Source organism: Chiloscyllium plagiosum, unplaced genomic scaffold (genome assembly GCF_037043375.1).
Source record: "Chiloscyllium plagiosum isolate Xiang-an unplaced genomic scaffold, Cpla_swu_hap1 HiC_scaffold_36, whole genome shotgun sequence".
NCBI lineage: Eukaryota > Metazoa > Chordata > Chondrichthyes > Orectolobiformes > Hemiscylliidae > Chiloscyllium > Chiloscyllium plagiosum.
Genome location: NW_028270174.1, coordinates 5,798,780 through 5,817,403, shown reverse-complemented (window position 1 = coordinate 5,817,403; position 18,624 = coordinate 5,798,780). Strand labels below are relative to the sequence as shown.

Sequence of the window (18,624 nt, the reverse complement as noted above, 5' to 3'; positions counted from 1 at the left end):
ATATGGGGACTCAATCTGCTGGTGTGCGACCTTTCCAGCTTATAGAGGTCTCACTTTCCCCAGAATTAGTTCCAAACCTCAGGAATCAAAATCCCTCCCTCCTTATCTAATCTTCAGATACATATTTTCATCTGGTCTATTCTCCTATTCCTGATATCACTGGGAGTGATTCTGAGATTACTACCTTTGAGGTCCTGTCATTTCCTAGCTCCCTATATTCTGCTTGCACACAGACACCTTAGGTCTCATCTTGAGGCATTCATTTAATGGATTCCAAAACTTAACTTGGAACCCAAGCTCCAGCGCTGCCTTCTCCAACCATTCTGGAATTTCTCTCCTGCTTAAAGATGGTCCTTAATCTTGCCACTGATCCAAGATTACACCTTTTGCACACATTTCCCAATACCTCCTGTCGCTGGTCAACTGTTGCCAGATAATGTCTCTCTGTGCAGTGCCTTATAAACGCAACTCCCGTTGTTTCACCTCTCCTATACCCTCATGGTAGCTGAGCCTCCCAACATTTGACACAATATTGCTGCTACCTCCCCCATCCACCAGAACATGTTTCTGTTAGGATGATACTCAGTGGTGTAAAGATACACCCACCTCAACATTTCTTTACAAAGCACAGATCTTGGCACTGCTAATGCATTTCACTTCTGTGTGGGATGCAGCTGGCTTTGGGAAATTAAACAACCAAACACCCAACAGCAAAGTGAAGCTATTTCAATATCAGAGAATTGGTGTAGAGCTGAAGGTTCCAGGGTAATGATTGCATTTAAGAGAAAGGAAACAAAGCAACAAGTCTCTTGCTGGGAGCTGAAGATGATTAAGAGGAATCAAACTCTACTATTAACAGACAAAGCAGAAGCTTTCAACATGTTGAAATCGCAGGAATATTCAGCCAAGCTCGAGTCCTGAAGCTGCATTTGACTCCCTCAAATCTGAACAGTCTGGTCCCCAGTGCCCAAGTAACTTATTTCAAATTTGTTGCTTTGGGAACCTGTAAACTTGCTTTGGAAAAGGGTCATTTTGAGCACCATTCACTTGAAAACAGAGTGGATCCCAAGCTGCAGTTAGACGGTCGCACTTGGAGACAGCAATGTCAGCTGGAGAACTTCAGCTAAGTTAGGACAGTGATTCTGCTCCAACAGGCCACTGTTCTCATGGTCCCCAAACCCCACACTCTCAGTCGGCACAATATGGAACCTCAGTAAGGGGTCCATGTGGGAAAACATCTGGGAAGCACTGATCTAAAAGCAGGCCAAGAGCTAAAGATTTAACTTTAGGTTCAAATCTTAAAGGAAATTAACTTTTCTTAAGTTATATTGTTTTACTGCAGTCATATTACAACAATACCAACAGGAGAGAGACCAAGTCCCACCCGCTGCACAGCCAAAAGGGCCCTTGAGGCACAGTGATAATGTCCCTACCTCTATCCTCCAACAGGCCTGGTTTTAAGTCCCACCTGCTCCAAAGGCAGGTCACATCTCTGAAGGTCTGTAACATCTCTGAACAAGTTGATTAGAAAATACCTAAACACTTGCAAAACAGCAGCTTAGAATGATGAGAGTATTGATGTAGAAGTTTTCAGTAATATGCATCAATGTAGCGCATAAAAACACTATATGGGTCCCTTGAAGACAGATACCAACATGCCTTTGTAACCACCTCCTCTCATCTGTGTACTTCCATATAATCCTCAAACCTCTCTTTATCTTTACCTGGTGAGAAGTTGAGGCTGCATTATAGGTTTCGGGGAAGATCAGTTCCCACATTCTGCCAATCTAAGTACATACTCTTTATGTCCCTGCTCCACATTCCAGTTCCTCACTAATTACCAACTCAATGTCATTAGTTCCAATTCTTGAATGTTCTCATTTTTGCTACTAACTTGTGTGGAACTTATCAAATGTTTTCTGTAAACAGCACCATGGCTGAAAGTCTCTTGAAACCAAATTAGGTGAGTCAGATAATGTCACACCCCATCACAAACCCAAACTGATATTTGCTCAATCACTCTGATGTTCGATTCCAATAAAATGGCTCGGGTGATACCTTTTATCTCCCTCGCTAAATGACTGGATGCCTGTGGCGTTATCCTGGAATTCCCTCCCCAAAGGCACTGTTGCGGTCATGCCCCAACCCAGGGAATGTGGCAGGTTCACCACCCAACTATTGTAAAGCAATCTGGGGTATAAATGCCAGCCACACCCATATGCTACGGAAGACCAGAGTAACAGTGGGGCATTTGGAATTCAACTCCACAATTTCTGGACTTTGTAAAATTGTGATTAGCACAGCTGCTGCTTCTAAATCTATTTATTTTATACCCAGGGATGATGAGGGTTCTAGTGGCAAAGTGGCAGTGCCCTAACCAGGTTCAAGTCTGACCAGCTTCAGGGCTGTGAATAACATCCCTGAACAGGTTGAGTCGAAAAACATATAGAAGATCTGCTTTATTAATTTCGCCATTCCCATCTTTTTCAAAATTTATACTAAATCCACTAAGTTCCTTCCCTTAACTTATTTTTAAATTAGATTGTACGGCTGCCATTTTTTTCTCTTTTGTTCACTGGGAGAACAGATTCACTTTAATCTTATTGACCACTTTTTAAAAACAAAATTCATGGGATGTGGGTGCTTCTGGCTATGATAATTAATGCCCACCCCTAACTGTCCAGAGGGAAATTAAGAGTCAGATTGCTAAGAGTCTGGAGATGCATATAGGCCAGACTGTGTAAGGATAGTAGATTTCCATCCCTAAGGGATATTAGTGTGAGAATGTATATAGGGTAGAAGCAGGCAGGGTAAGAGTTACATGCTGAGTTTAGTGAAACAAGTGGTTCAGCTGAGCATGACTCTGATCAGCTAAGACCTTATAGTTAACAATGGGGTGCTGGAGGCAAGGATAAGGGGTTAACAAGGTGGAAAAGCATTCATTATGTAGAGCCATTTAACAAGATGAGGTACCATTCAGTATGTAGTGTCAGTTAACAAGGTGGAAAGTATACATTATGTGAAGTCAGTTATTCATTGTGTAACAGTAGATGGCTTTATCTTTACTATTGACACTCACTGATTATAATGGTCACCCAATTAACATGTATGCTGCTTTACCTGGATGCTCCTCCCTGTAAAATGATGCAAGTTCATTGAGAAACTGCTATTCCAGAGAAGACTGTGAACTCATGTCTCTATGTACATGGGCGATCGTTCTTTCTCCCTCCAGGGTCCAGAATAAAGATGAAGGAGGTAAAACCACTCTGCCTCTCTGAGCGTTTTGCTTTTTTTTTGGGGGGGGGGGGGAAGAGGGGGGGGTTAATGAATTCCTGATGAAGGGCTTTTGCCCAAAATGCCAATTTTCCTGCTCTTTGGATGCTGCCTGACCTGCTGTGCTTTTCCAGCACCACACTCTCAACTGTTAAATGATGATTGACAATAGTTACATTTTAGTTACAACTTATTACAGATTTTTACTGAAATCAAATTTCACCTTCTGCCATGAACAGATTCTAAACCATGCCCTGGTCTGAAGTTCAGTAGTGCTAGTCCAGTGACATTACCACTAAGGCACTGCCTCCTCAACTGGAGTAGAATGGGCCCATATCGTCTGGAGAAAACAGAACTGTCACTGCTGAAAGGTATAAACGTTTGACAGGATAGATGTAGAGAGGATGTAGACCCCTTGCTGGAGAATCTAAGTTTGGATATGGGGATGGGCAGTCAGGTGTAGTATCAGGATAATTGAAATTGAGATTTGGAGAAATATCTTCACTAAGAAGGTTGTGATTCTTTGTAATTCACTGCCCAGACCGCTCTGCATGTTCAAGTGTGGAGCATAGTCAAGGTAGTGACGAATACATTCTTGGGTACAAAGTGATTAAGAGAATTGGGGAATATGTGAATAGAGCTAGAAACGGGAGTCAATAGAGGAGCCACAATCTCACTGAATGGCAGAACAGGCTGGAAGGGACATCTGACCTGCTCTTGCTCCAATTCCATAAGTATTTTCTAAAACCTTTTTATTTGTCCATCAGATGTAGGTATCACTGATTGGGCTAGCATTTATTGCTTAGCCCTAATTGCCCAGAGGGCAGTTTAGGGGTATCACAGTGGCTCAGTAGCTAGCACTGCTGCCTCACAACACCATGAACCCAGATTCAATTCCATCCTTGGGTGACTGTGTGCGCGCGCAGTTTGCATATCCTCCCCATGTCCGCCTGTGTTTCCCCCAGGTGCTTGGGTTTCCATCCAAAGATGTGCAGGTTAGGTGGACTGGCCATGATAAATTACTGTGTTGAGGGATGTGTAGGTGAGGTGTGTTAGCCATGGGGAAGTGCAGGGTTATAGGGTGAGAGGTGGGTCTAAGTGGGATGCTCTTCAGAGGGTCGGTGTGTACTTGTTGGGCCTGTTTCCACACTGTAGGGATTCTATGATTCAAGAGTTAATCACATTGCTGTAAATCTGAAGTCACATATAGGCCAGACCAGGTACAGGCAGCAATTTCCCCTCCCTAAAGAGCATTAGTGACCCAGATGGGTGATTATATGGATGCTATTCACCCAGTTCTTTATTCCAGCTGTTTCGCCATTGACCACGGTGGGATGTTTGAACCCATACTTCCTGATCATTAGCCTCAGGCCCTGGATTACTAATCCAGTAACATTTCTACTATGCCTTTGCTCTCCCTCCCCTGGGTGTGTTAATTCTCATAGCTTGGAATATCCATATGCTGCTATGTCGAACAGCTTATTCATTATCTAGAAGCTGAATTTGTGTTGTAATGCACTTGTTTTGTTTGTGTGGGAACGCACACACACTGCCAATATACTCTGCTGTCCATTAAACTACTCCATTCTCTCCTCCCACTCTATTAATTAAAATGTACCCTCAATTATATTCATTATGTGAAGCTTCTTCTTCGTTCGAAAGTAATATAATTCATGAAGAATTTGGGAATTAACCAAAGCTTTCTAAAGGATCTGCACTGAGTGTGGGAGTTATTGAAACAAGTTGATGGATTCTGGATTAGTGGTGCTGGAAGAGCATAGCAGTTCAGGCAGCATCCAAGGAGCTTTGAAATCGACGTTTCGGGCAAAAGCCCTTCATCAACTTTTTATTCCTGATGAAGGGCTTTTGCCCGAAACGTCGATTTCAAAGCTCCTTGGATGCTGCCTGAACTGCTGTGCTCTTCCAGCACCACTAATCCAGAATCTGGTTTCCAGCATCTGCAGTCATTGTTTTTACCTTTTTAACAAGTTGATGGAGCTTGATATAAAAGTGTACATACACCATACTCTTATCAGCTCATAGATCTGCAAAACCTCAGGACAAATTATAACAGAGTTGGGTCAGGCACATATTCATTACACAGCATAATGGACCAGTCAACATCTCAACAATTCTCTCCGTCAGCCAAACAGTCGATTCTGATATTGTCAACATTAAACAATAATGACCAAAAGAACTGTGGATGCTGTAAATCAGAAACAAAAACAGAAGTTGTCGGAAAAGCTCAGCAGGTCTGGCAGCATTTGTGGAGAGAAATCAGAGTTAATGTTTCCGGTCTGGTGACCCTTCCTCAGAACCCGGAACATTAACTCTGATTTCTCTCTACAGATGCTGCCAGATCTGCTGAACTTTTCCAGCAACTTCTGTTTTGTTTAACAGTAGAACACCTCTAACATTAATGTCTACTTTATATTTGAAGTGGGGATCAGCACTTTGAGCTTCCCGTTGAAGAAATTAGGCATCTGTCATTCTCCATGGTTTTCCAGAATTCTGCTTTGACAGATACATTATGTACAGCAACACACACACACACACACACACACACACACACACACACACACACACACACACACACACACACACACACACACACACACACACACACACGACTGAAAAGCAGCTCAGTATAATTACAAAACCATGAATCAGCCACACGCATGGTTCCACTGAGGCAAACAAAGCATCAGGTGACTGAATGTGACAAATTAGCAGGTCATAGCTGGAACAGAAGACAAGATGCTTTTAAAATGAAACACCAAGATCAAACAAGTATAAATGATGGGCAAGATGTTAACTCACTCCAAACAAATTCAATGTCCGAAGTAACATCTGGGTCAATGACTCATTACTTAGAGTATCTCAATTTTCATGTCTGTCTTTATGGCAGAGTGATGCCTTACAATGGGATGTAATTAGAATGACAAAGCATTTACGACACAAAAACAGGCCATTTGATACACGAGGTCCACTCTGTTGCTTATGGTCCACTTGAGTCTCCTCACACCCAACCAGAATATTCTTTCTTCCTCCCACTCATCAACCTGGCTTTTTCTTAAACATATCTATGCTAACTACCGAAACCATTCCCTTCAGAATGGAAGGGTCTGTTCTGAAGAAACTTTAACTTTGCTTTCGCTTCGGCGGGTCGGTGTGGACTTGTTGGGCCGAAGGGCCTGTTTCAACACTGTAATGTAATGTAATGTAAAATGTAATTTCTCCCACAGATGCTGCCAGACCTGCTGAGCTTTTTCAACAGTTATTATTTTATAATTACGGCCTTGGTTTCTGATTCACCCCCCCCCCCATCTTGGTTGGACTACCCTATCAAACACGATCAACATGCAGACCATCAGCAGGTCTCCTCTTAGCCAGTTTCTTTTCTACAGACACAACCTGTTCAATCTCGTTTTATAGTTTGAACTTTGCATTCTGTTATAATTTAACAGAAAAAACTTGTGCAAATTCCTTGCCCTGCAGTGACCAGGACACGCTGCTTGTCTCTTAACAAAAAGTTCAGCAGACAAACAGAAAAGGCGACAATAAACTTTATCCAAGAAACAAAACAGTCATGAAAACAAACTGACCTGCAGCCTCTACAAGGTCTGACTCCTGACAGCAGTACTGGCTGGCAGTAAAGCATGGTCAAATTACAATGTTGGAGTAGATTACTGCAGAGAGGGCAGCACGGTGGCTGCGGTTAGCATTGCTGCCTCACAGCGCCAGAGACCCGGGTTCGATTCCGGCCTCGGGAGACTGTGCAAATTCCACTCAGGGATTCTCCCCGTGGGTCTGCGTGGGTTTCCTCCGGGTGCTCCGGTTCCCTCCCACAGTCCAAAGATTGCAGGTCAGGTGAATTGGCCGCGCAAAATTGTCCCACAGTGTTCAGCAACGTGTGGGTTCGGTGCATTAGTCAGGGGTAAATATAGAGAATTCGGGTAGGGGAGTGGGTCTGGGTGGGATACTGTTCGGAGGGTCAGTCTGGACTTGTTGGGCCAAGTGGCCTGTTTCCACACTGTAGGGATTCTATGATTTCTATGATGGTGGAATCTGTATTGAAAACAAAAAACGCTGGAGATCTCAGCGAGTCAGGCAGCGTCCATGGAGAGAGAGCAAGCCATCTCGACTTGAAACGTTAGCTTGCTCTCTCTCTCCATGGATGCTGCCTGACCTGCTGTGATCTCCAGCGTTTTTTTGTTTCTGGTCAAATTACATCTGGCAAGAACAAATGCTCAATGATCTTAATCTTTAGTGTCTAAGCCACATTACAGAAACATAGAAAATAGGAGCAGGAGGCGGCCATTTGGCCCTTCTCAAGCTGCTCTGCCATTCAACATAGCTGATCATTCATCTCAATACCCTGTTCCGGCTTTCTCCCTGATACCCTTTGATCCCTTTAGTCCAAGAACTATAACCAACTCCTTCTTGAAAACATTCAATGTTTTGATGTCAACCGCTTTCTGTGGCAGAGAATTCCACAGTCTCCCCACTCTCTGGGTGAAGACATTTCTCCTCAGCTCAGTTCTAAATGGCCAGCCCAAATTCCTTGGCCTCACTTGGAAAGACAGAATGACTGACAAAGAATTTCTTTTGTGGGCCAATATGCTGAGCTGCCAATGCAAATCCAACAAAGAAAGCTACCCTGGATTGAGCATGTCGACAGAATGGAAGATGACACCTCCCCAACGACATGCTCCATGGGGAGGTGGCTCATAGCAAGAGGCAGGACTAAGTATTTACTGAACTGTACAAACACGCTTCTGTCAGATGCACTACCCTTTTCAACAGTATTGTCTAAATCAAAGTCTCTTACCATCTTGAAAAGTAGGGACAGATATATGGGGAGAAGATTAACTGCGAGTTCTGCAAAACGCACCTCATAGCTGTAAACTGCCTTTGCAATCGACACCCACATGGATGAGGAATGGGCAGACCTATTTGATGGGTTAACAAGATTCTCTGTGACCAACCCAAATTGTTCCAATCCAGCTTACCATAGAAAACCGCTTTGGGAAACTTCCATTGAATTCCTAGCTTGCCGCATTGTTTATGATTGCTCAATAGAACCTCTGTTAGAAGGACAATCCTCTATTGTACGGGACACCATCCGAAACACTCAGCTAATTTCACCACTGAAGGCTGGAAACACAAGAGGATTCATCAATCTAGAGGGTTCTATTGCATCTTGGCCTGCACATTAAAGACCATTTGATTAATTTCACACACAATATGGCACTATGAATGTTAAACCACTCCTAGCTGCCTTCTGGCTCTCAAACTACAGCTGTGATGCTTATGTGCATGGATTATCAGCTCTGCCAATGAATATACAGTGAATACAAAGTACCAGAAACAAGTTCTTCCCAAAGGCACAGCATTAACCTGCAAAAACTTAGATATTCATTTTCAGCATAGGACACAGAGAGAAAGAATGGGAGCAGATTCTCGATTCTCAAAGGTTCTTTATCATTGATATTAAGGACATTGTTTAATTTGTCTGTTTAATATCTGAAGACAGATTTGTAAAAGCTTCTGTGTAATACCAAGGGGAGAAAGGCCCTTTTAACCAAGTTTTTAACACCACCTGAAGCAAGGATGCGGGCACCATTAGAAAGCCCAGAATTTATTGAGAATTCTTTGAGCAACTGCAGTGCATCCAGTGTACATAGGGATTAGGTAGTGCCTTTGGGGAGGGAGATCCAGGGTTTTAATCCAGTAACGGTGAAGGAAATGCAGCATAGCTCCAAGTCAGGGCAGTGTTTGACTCAGAGAGGAGCTTAAAGTTAATAGTATTCCCATACACTTGCTGCCCTTACAGTCAGGGTCAGAGGTTTAGACAGTGTAGCCCAAGGAGTAATGCCTCTGACTGAAGGCAACAACTGCTCAGATGGTTACTGGGCCAGATAAAGGGGTACACCTGACAAACGGGGCAAGGTTAGAGGAGGAAAGAGAGTGAATAAGTTGGAGAAGCTTATGCAGGGAATCCTACATCTCAGGCTGAAACAGCTGTGAAACGTTAAAACTTGAAGCATGTAGAGGTGCTGGAAGAGGCGATAACCCCACCACAAATTCTACAACCTCCTACCTCGATCTCTTGTTCCTCAACCCCCCTTTCTCCTTATTCATCTCCAGCCTCCTGTTGATCACTTGCTGCAATGCTGCCTTCAGCCTCCCAGGCCCAATGTCATGGAAATTCCTGCTCTAAACCCATCCAGTTTTAAAGGTTCACCTTAAAATCCACTGAACGGCCCTTTATTCAGATCATTATCGGCTTTTCATCCCAAGTGCCTTTGGTTGTTAGTGCTGTGTTTACACAGGTTTTTATATTGTAAGTACAAGTTGGGGATGTGACAATTGTTTAAGAGTCACCTGTGCCAATGTGAAAGCAGTCTTTAGCAGAGACACAATCAGAGAAAGGTTTTGTCACTCTGCAAGTGCGACGTTTTCATCTGTTTCATCTTTTTAAACCTCTGAAATGAATTCAAACAGTACATGATGAAGGTCTGAACAAGTCACCGGACTTTTAGATCAAATTACATTAGATTAGATTATCTACAGTGAGGAAATAAACCATTCAATCCAAAAAGTCCACACTGACCCTCTGAAGAGCAACCCACCCATCCCCACTCCCCCACCCTATATTTACTCCTGACCCATGCACCTAACACTATGGGCAACTTAGCATGGTCAATTCATCTGACCTACACATCTTTTGGACTGCGGGAGGAAACCGGAGTAAACCCACGCAGACATGGGGAGAATGTGTGAACTCCACACAAACAGTCACCCAAGGTGGGGATCGAACCCAGGTCCCTGGCGTTGTGAGGCAGCAGTGCTAACCACTGAGCCACCATATCGCCCCACTGGAAATGTTAACTCTGTTTTCTTCACACAGATGCTGCCAGACTTGCCAGCAATTTATGTTTTTGTTTCTAATGGTACCTCCTCCACTAAGGCATTTAGCTTGCTTGTGAAATACAGGAGCAGAGCAAGTTCACATCGAGTTTAATAGCTCCCATTATTAACATTTAAGAATCCATGCACCAGTGAAGAGGAATAGGGTCTGGGTGCATTGTAAATGGCTACAAGACAGAGGAGAAAGTGAGGACTGCAGATGCTGGAAGGGCTTCCTGAAGAAGGGCTTATGCCCGAAACGTCGATTCTCCTGTTCCCTGGATGCTGCCTGACCTGCTGCGCTTTTCCAGCAACACATTTTCAGCTCTAAGACATAGAACCATAGTGCCCGCACAGAATGAAAACAAGCTATTTGGCCCACTGAGACCATTCTGACCCTCTGAAGAGAATCCCACTCATAGTCACCCAAGACCCATAACCCAGCATTTCCCATGGCTAACCCATCTAGGCTGCACAATCTTGGACACTATGAGCAATGCCGCACGGCCAATCCACCGAACCTTCACTTCTTTGGACTGGGGAGGAAACCAGAGCCTTCAGAGGAAACCCACGGACACACAGGGAGAATGTCTGTATGGAATTTGCACAGCTGCCTGAGGGTGGAATCGAACCCAGGTCCCTGGTGCCGAGAGGCAACAGTGTTAACCACGTGTCACCGCCCTGCCCAAGTTCCTGAAGAAAACATGCCACTTCTCCAATAGTCTCACAAATGCCCTCAAGATCCCCTTAACTGTAATAGGTTGGCTACGTTTGCATATGAAACACTAATTAAAATTACAGCATCTACATGAGAGGAATAAGGACTATTCAATGATGAGTCATACTTTTCTGCTTCGTTCAATCTGCAGCACATCACAGAAAGAGAATATTTCAAATCCTCTGGGCATATTGTTAGTGTTTAAGAATTTTAGTTTTATTGAAGTCATGACTTTTCCTTTGTTGCCTTTGCTTAATCCAGACTTCCTTCCCCACTCAATTTCCCTTTGTTTCCAATTTGACCATAATTCACCAGATTGTCTCCTTCAGCATTCCAGCCCCTTGCTCAATCTCTGAATCTCATTAAGAAGATTGATTGTTGATCCCATTATCAAACCAGGGATTCAGCAATTTCAAGTTGGGAGGACAAGAGAAGACATCTTAACCAACAGGATGCCCCATTCCTGAAAAGTTCTGCAACTAAGGCATGGGGCAACTGTCTCAAACTCTCACCTACTTCAACATTTGAAAAGACAAGATGCTGGCGATCACAATGGGTCAGACAGCATCCATGGAGAGAGAGCAAGCTAACGTTGAATCTAGATGACTCTTCATCAGAGCTGATGTGAAGTGCGGAGGGGACAACATCAAGGCAAGGGGTGGAGGGGTTGGAATGCTGGGGGTAGAAAGGATGTTGATAGTTCAGATTAAGTGATGGGAATGTGAGTTTGGCAGAACAATGGTGTGTATAACTGTCTAACAGGAAAGAACAAACAGTCCCACGGGGGTGGGGCGCGGAGGAGAGTGGACATGGTAACAGAGAATGCAACAAGTAAAGCTACAAGAATTTGAGATTGTGAATTCACTCCCATTCCTTCCCCTGCTTTTTGCTTTACCTGTCACATTCTCTGTCACCATGTCCGTCCTCCCACCCCTCCCCCCACTCTAGTGGGACTGTCTGTGCTTTCCAGTCTGGCAGTTAGACACACCATTGTTCTGCCATTCTCACATTCCCAACACTTAGTCTGAACTATCAACATCCTTTCTCTCCCATCACTCCACTCCCCAAACCCCAACACCATTGCAGAAATGCTGCCCCCTCCACACTTCATGTCAACTCTGATAAAGAGACTCCACAACCACCTGATGAAGGAGCAGCACTCCGAAAGCTAGTGCTTCCAAATGCTGTAAACCTGTTTGACTATAACCTGGTATTGTGATTTTTTAACTCTGAAGAGGAGACGTCTAGATTCAAAAGTTAGCTTGTTCTCTGCCTATGGACTCTGCCTGACCTGCTGTGATCTGCAGAATTTTTTGTTTTCAGTACAGATTCCAGCATTTGCTCCTGCTTCAAGCGAATCCCACAAACACTTTGTCTACATGCTGCAAGTGTTTGAGGCAGACAGCCAATATAATTCAACTGCTGAAAGAATATATTGCTGGGGTTTGGGGGAGGGGTGGAGAGCTGAGGGTAGAAAAGGCAAGTTCCTGAAACATCTCACTTTGTAATTGTCAGGGTCTCTCTCTTCATCCTGAAGAAGGGTTATACCCAAAACTTTGACAAGTCCTGAAGGTTTACACCAGAAATATTGACTCCACCTCCTGATGCTGCCCGACTTGCTGTGTTCTTCCAGCCTCCTACTTGTCTCTCTCTTCAGCAGTACTCATCTAGCCAACGGTTAAAAGAAAATACACTGAAAGTGGTCTCAGTAGTCTGGCTGTCAGTTCGGAAATGCTCTTGATGTATGGTAAAGTGGCTAGTCCTTTGGGTTGTGGCATGTCCTCGTTCCGTTGTCTTTCCCTTAGGCATCTGTTGATGAAATTGTGCAGGTATCCGTTTTTGGCGAATACATTGTATAGGTGTTCTTCTTCCTCTTTTTGCAGTTCTGGTGGATTGCAGTGTGTTGTGGCCCTTTTGAATAGTGTCTTGATGCAACTTCTTTTGTGTGTGTTGGGGTGGTTGCTTTCGTAGTTCTACGAGGACATGCCACAACCCAAAGGACTAGCCACACTACCATACATCAAGAGCATTTCCGAACTGATAGCCAGACTACTGCGACCACTAGGACTCATAACAGCACACAAACCAACAGCCACTCTCAGACAACAACTCACCAGAACGAAGGACCCGATACCCAGCATGAGCAAAACCAATGTTGTGTACAAAATCCCATGCAAGGACTGCACAAAACACTGCATAGAACAAACAGGAAAACAGCTAACGATCCATATCCATGAACACCAACTAGCCACGAAACGACACGACCAGCTATCCTTAGTAGCCACACACGCAGATGACAAGCAACATGAATTCGACTGGGACAACACTATTATAGGGCAAGCCAAACAGAGAACAGCCAGGGAATTCCTAGAGGCATGGCACTCATCCACAGATTCAATCAATAAGCACATCGACCTGGACCCAATATACCGACCACTGCAATGGATAGCTGGAACTCACAACCGGAAGTGGCAGATTCAAACCACTATAAATGCCGGAGGAAACATCACAGAAGCGCTTCACAGGAGGCTCCCAAGCACTGAGGATGTCACCTAGACGTCTGCAACACAAATTCCCAGCTCAACGAATTTTTTTAAATTGGTGCCAAGGAATAGTTTACAGCCACCCACGCAGGCAGATGGGGGGTTCCATAGTTTCACATCTCATCCACAGTACCTCCGACAACGCAGCACTCCCTCAACACTGCACTGCAGTGTCAGCTTGATTGTTGTACTCTGTCCTTGGAGTAGTTGGGACTTGAACCCAGAGCTTCTGAACCACAACCAATCTCCAATAATCTCCCAGACTGATCTCACCGAAAACTTGCAGATTAGAAGGGCACCACTCAGCCCCCTACCATGTTCATGCTAGCTTTCTACAATAGCAACTCAATGATTCACGTAAGGAAAAGTCCTGCCTTTTCCTTATTGTTCGGCAAATTATAGTTACTTGCTACTTCTGTCCAAGGTAAAGTTAACTCGATAATTTCCCCAATCTAGCACACCATTTAAATTGTGTAACATTCCCCTATTCACTCAATTGTTTGGTTTACAGCAATCTCTCTGCTGTAATCAGGAGTCATTGCTGCAATTCCAGTCATGAATTCTAGTTTGTAGTCGTTCACAGTGACTCTTTCAAATTAGCCCTCTCACTGCATCCCATCTTACAATTGTTCTTCATCTCCAGTGCATTGGTTGATATCATGCTGTCAATGTTCACTTACACTGAAACATACAAAATTGGAGCAAAGGTTTTTGCTTTTATATTCACTGACGGGACGTGGGCATCATTGGCTGTGCAAACATTTATTGCCCCTCTCTACCTGATAGGAGAATAGGTGATCAAAACTTGGTCAAAGATGGTCAAAAATGGGTGTCTTAAAGAGAGTGAGCGAGCAAAAGAGAGTGAGCGAGCAAGAGTGAGTGTGGGAGGTGGGGTTTTAGGGAAAGGCATTCCAGAGTTTTGGGCTCGGGCAAAAAAACGAGGATTTGGAAAGGCCAGGATTGGAGAGCAGGTGTACCTAGAGGGACTGGGGGCTGCTCACATTAGATGCAATTTCTCTTTGGAGCAGGGCTTAGATCCAGAGGCCTCCACCTCAGAGGTAACAGCCTTACCACTGAATCAGGTACGTCACCTTTCTCTGCACTGCTGGTTGTGGCTCAGTTAGCACTCTTACCATTGAGTTTATGGGCCCCACTCCCTCTCCAGGACTTGAGCACAGAAAGTTGACACTTCCCTCCACACTGAGGAGTACTGTCAGAGGCAATACCTTTCAAATGAGATATTAGACAGGGCTCAATCACCCCTCTCAGGTAGGCGTACACAATCCCACAGTACCAGTTGAAAGAAAAGGTTGTAGTTAGTGTTCTTTGACTGTAACTAGGAAAACTTGTTATATATGCTGAAGTGGGGACTGAGGGGGTGCTAAACGATAGGTGACGGTGGAGCCCAGAGAGACAGAGAGACACACAGATACAGAGGACTTCAACAGTTTCCTCATGTCCCCTTCCCCCACCTCACCCTAGTTCCAAACTTCCAGCTCAGCACTGTCCCCATGACTTGCCTATCTTCTTTTCCACCTATCCATTCCACCCTCCTCCCTGACCTATCACCTTCATCCCCTCCCCCATTCACCTACTGTAGTCTATGCTACTTTCTCCCCACCCCCACCTAGCTTATCTCTCCACCCTTCAGGCTCTCTGCCTTTATTCCTGATGAAGGGCTTTTGCCCGAAACGTTGATTTTGCTGCTCCTCGGATGCTGCCTGAACTATTGTGCTCTTCCAGCACCACTAATCCAGAATCTGGTTTCCAGCATCTGCAGTCATTGTTTTTACCGAGAGAGAGAGACACACAGAGAGAGAGAGAGAGAGAGAGAGAGAGAGAGAGAGAGAGAGAGAGAGAGAGAGAGAGAGAGAGAGAGAGAGAGAGAGAGACAGAGAGACAGAGACAGAGAGAGAGAGAGAGAGAGAGAAAGACAGAGAGAGAGAGAGAGAGAAAGACAGACAGACAACAGTTGGACAAAGGAATGGGTAATGGTCAGCCTAGGAGAATGAAGAGCTGCTAATGGGAACCGTTAGTAACTGACAATGGGTTGGTTGTGGTAGCAGCCCAGGTAATGACAAGGCCTGGTGTGTGGGGTTTGGGTAAGGACATGGGAGAAGGTTCTCAGGCCCGAAAATTATTGAACCTGTTATTGAGTCCAGAAGGCTGCAGCATCTCAATTTTCAGCTGGGGACCCTGCAGCATTCAGGACTCAATATTTTGAGTTCAAAAATTGACAGTGACTACACATCAAAAGTACGATATGGTAATCCTTCCAGTCATGCAAGGTACCTATGTGGTTTAAACAAGAGTCTGCCCCGATCCCCTTTTTAATAAAGAAACTATACAAACAATTTAATAGAGGATTGGTGGTTTGAAAGATAATTATCGTTGCAGGAATCAGTTTGTTAAATCCTGAAAGAAATGGTTAAAAGTAGAAATGCTTCCAAATTCCAAGTAGAATAATATATAGCAATATTTAAATTGATATCCTTTTGCAGAGAGGTAGGACTACACAGAATAAAATAAAACAAAGAACACTGGAGATCTGAAACGAAAACAAAGTGGTGAGGGAGCTCAGCAGGTCTGGCAGAGTCTCTGGGGTGAAGAACATTAGAATACATCAGAGCTTGCCTTGACTGTTTTGCATGTGATTACCCCCTATTGTAAACAGGCTTGACCAGTTAGGTGTGCTAATTTGTTTTCCGGTTTTGTAGTTTGTTGACAATTCTGCATCTATTTCTGGGAACATTTGTCGTAATTATATCTATAATTAACTAGTAAGAATTCCTTCAATGACTCTGCCTCTTAAAATTCTTGTGTTGTCTGTCCCATAGTGTATGGAGCGAAAAAGTGAGCACTGCAGATGCTGGAGATCAGAGTCAACCGGAACTCTGAACAAACACATTGACTTGGATCCCATCTAGCACCCCCTGAGAAAAAGAACAGGAAATGATGTCACCACAAGAAATGTCATCACCAACCCAAGGAAACTCAAACATATAAAAAGAAAGTGGGCTACACCACCAGAGGCTCACTGACGATGTTACCTCGTATGGTGACAAAACGTCTGAAAACGAACCTTCCAGCTCATCAAGCAAACCTACATCCATGTTTCTTGAGTGCTGTTGGGGCTGCACCCATCCAGGCAAGTGTGGGTATTCCATCACACTCCTGACTTGTGCCTTGTAGACTTTGGGGAGTCAGGAGATGAGTTGCTCACTGCAGGATTTCTAGCTTCTAACCACTATTTATATAGGGAGTCCAGTTCAGTTTCTGGATAATGGTAACCCCCAGGATGTTCAATAGTAGGGAATTCAGTTATGGTAATATTATCAAATCGTGAGTGGTTAAAATGTGAGACTTAGCACCAGGGTTGAAGTTAACGTCATGCACTGGCATTGTGGTAATGTGATTTTAAATCAGCTTTCTTTTCTTAAAGACTGGAATCATGAACAATATTTTTTGGTGGCAGTTCAGACAGCTAATCTCCCTACTCCACCCACCACACCAAGGCTGACTGTTCCCAGATCACAATCCAGCAATCTACATAGTTGGCTATTAGGGAGAGATTTGGAGTGAATTACTGCTTGATGATAAAGTACATTGTTTCTTCTCATTAGTTCTGAATGATGCAGCGTTACAGGTTTATACTTGATGGATAGATGCACTTAGAGATTACAAAACAGAAGCAAGCCCCTCAGCCGTTTGAGTCAATGTCAGCTCTCTTTATAGTAATCCAGTCAGTACTATTCCCTCATACGATCCATGCAGCCCTGCAAGTTTATTCCCCACAGGTATCAATTTGATTTCCTTTGGAAATCATTGCTTCCCCTTCCAGCATCCTTTTTGGCAAGGGATTCGAGGTCATAACCACTCGCTGCATTAAAAAAAGTTCTTCCACACATCCTCTCTGGAATCTCTTGTTGAAAACTTGAAAGCAGTGTCTCACAGCTCGTTAGCTCTAATAGGCTAACAGAAAGAATTGATACATTTTCACACGTGCACATTGAGATGGGTGGAAGTAAAGACGACAAGTCTCAGTTCTGCCACTCCATAACACACTATTCGCCTTGTCATGACAATGGCCCGAACGTATATATAACATAAATACTAATGAACATATTGAACTTTGATTCCAACATGTGTCCTTTAAAAGAGGCCTTCCACAGCTAGTAGATGACTGTGGATATAAATTCAGTGACTGTTGAGTCTGGAGTGAACCCATGGAAAATCACACTGGCACAATATCAGTGAAACCTCAAACACAAAGACTAAAAGAGCAAGATATAACAAAAGGTTGACAACCAACCTCCCCTCAGTGGAGGCCATTTTCTGTAGATATGTATGTGTTTTACCTTTGCAGTGACATACAAAAGACTGATTAAAAACTCTACTCTGTGTGTGTTAGTAGAATGAGGTCCGAGAGAGTGCCACGAAGATCACAGTTCAGTACATTCATTAAACTTTGACTTCTGCACTTCAGGTAAAGAAAGGGAAAAGATGCTTCCTTATATGGAGTGCTGACAGCCAGCCACCACTGAAAGGAATGCAATTAAAAGAATTCCAATCAACCTTAACAGCCGGGAATCTTGAGATCAACGGGTCAATTATCAACATCAACACTATCAATGCCAAGGTTTAATATCTACTCTTCATGAATGAGTCACAGGTTAATGGATCAAAGAATCTCTACAGTGCACAAAGAGATTACTCGGCCCATCAAGTGTGCATCGGCCCTCTGAAAATCCCACTCAGACCCAGACACCTACCCTATCCCTGTAACCCTGGGTTTCCCATGGTTAATCCACCTACCCTGCATATCGCTGGACACTATGGGTAAATTAGCAAGGCCAATCCACCTAATCTGCACATTTTTGGACTGTGGGAGGAAACCCAGGCAGACACAGGAAGAACATGCAAATTCCACACAGACAGTTACCTGAGGGTGGAATCGAACCTGGGTCCCTGGTGCTGTGAGACTGCATTGCTAACCATTGAGCTGCCATGCTGCCCATCTCACTTAAACTCAGCTTTTTTTCTGGACTTGCTTCTTGTTACTATTCTCTGTGTATATGTGTTGTGTTATTACTTCGCCTTGACTCTAACAACTACATTCATAAGATAACTTAGAAAGCTTGGCTAGATTGGCTCCTTTTAGAACATACATTTATCTGT

General features: G+C 43.9%; 1 protein-coding gene across 2 annotated transcripts in view; it reads right to left on the bottom strand.

Moving 5' to 3' along the window:
- LOC122539507 (tetraspanin-5) overlaps positions 1-18,624 on the bottom strand; it is a 111,815-nt gene that overhangs the window by 62,562 nt on the left and 30,629 nt on the right. The window contains exon 1 of one of the 2 annotated variants that reach the window (XM_087979912.1): positions 3,121-3,224. The exons of the other annotated variant lie outside the window; for it this stretch is intronic. Coding sequence (XP_087836038.1) covers positions 3,121-3,156 — 36 coding nt within the window. The 5' untranslated portion in view covers positions 3,157-3,224. Of the gene's footprint in view, positions 1-3,120; positions 3,225-18,624 lie in introns of those variants that run through there. 2 annotated transcript variants of the gene reach the window in all.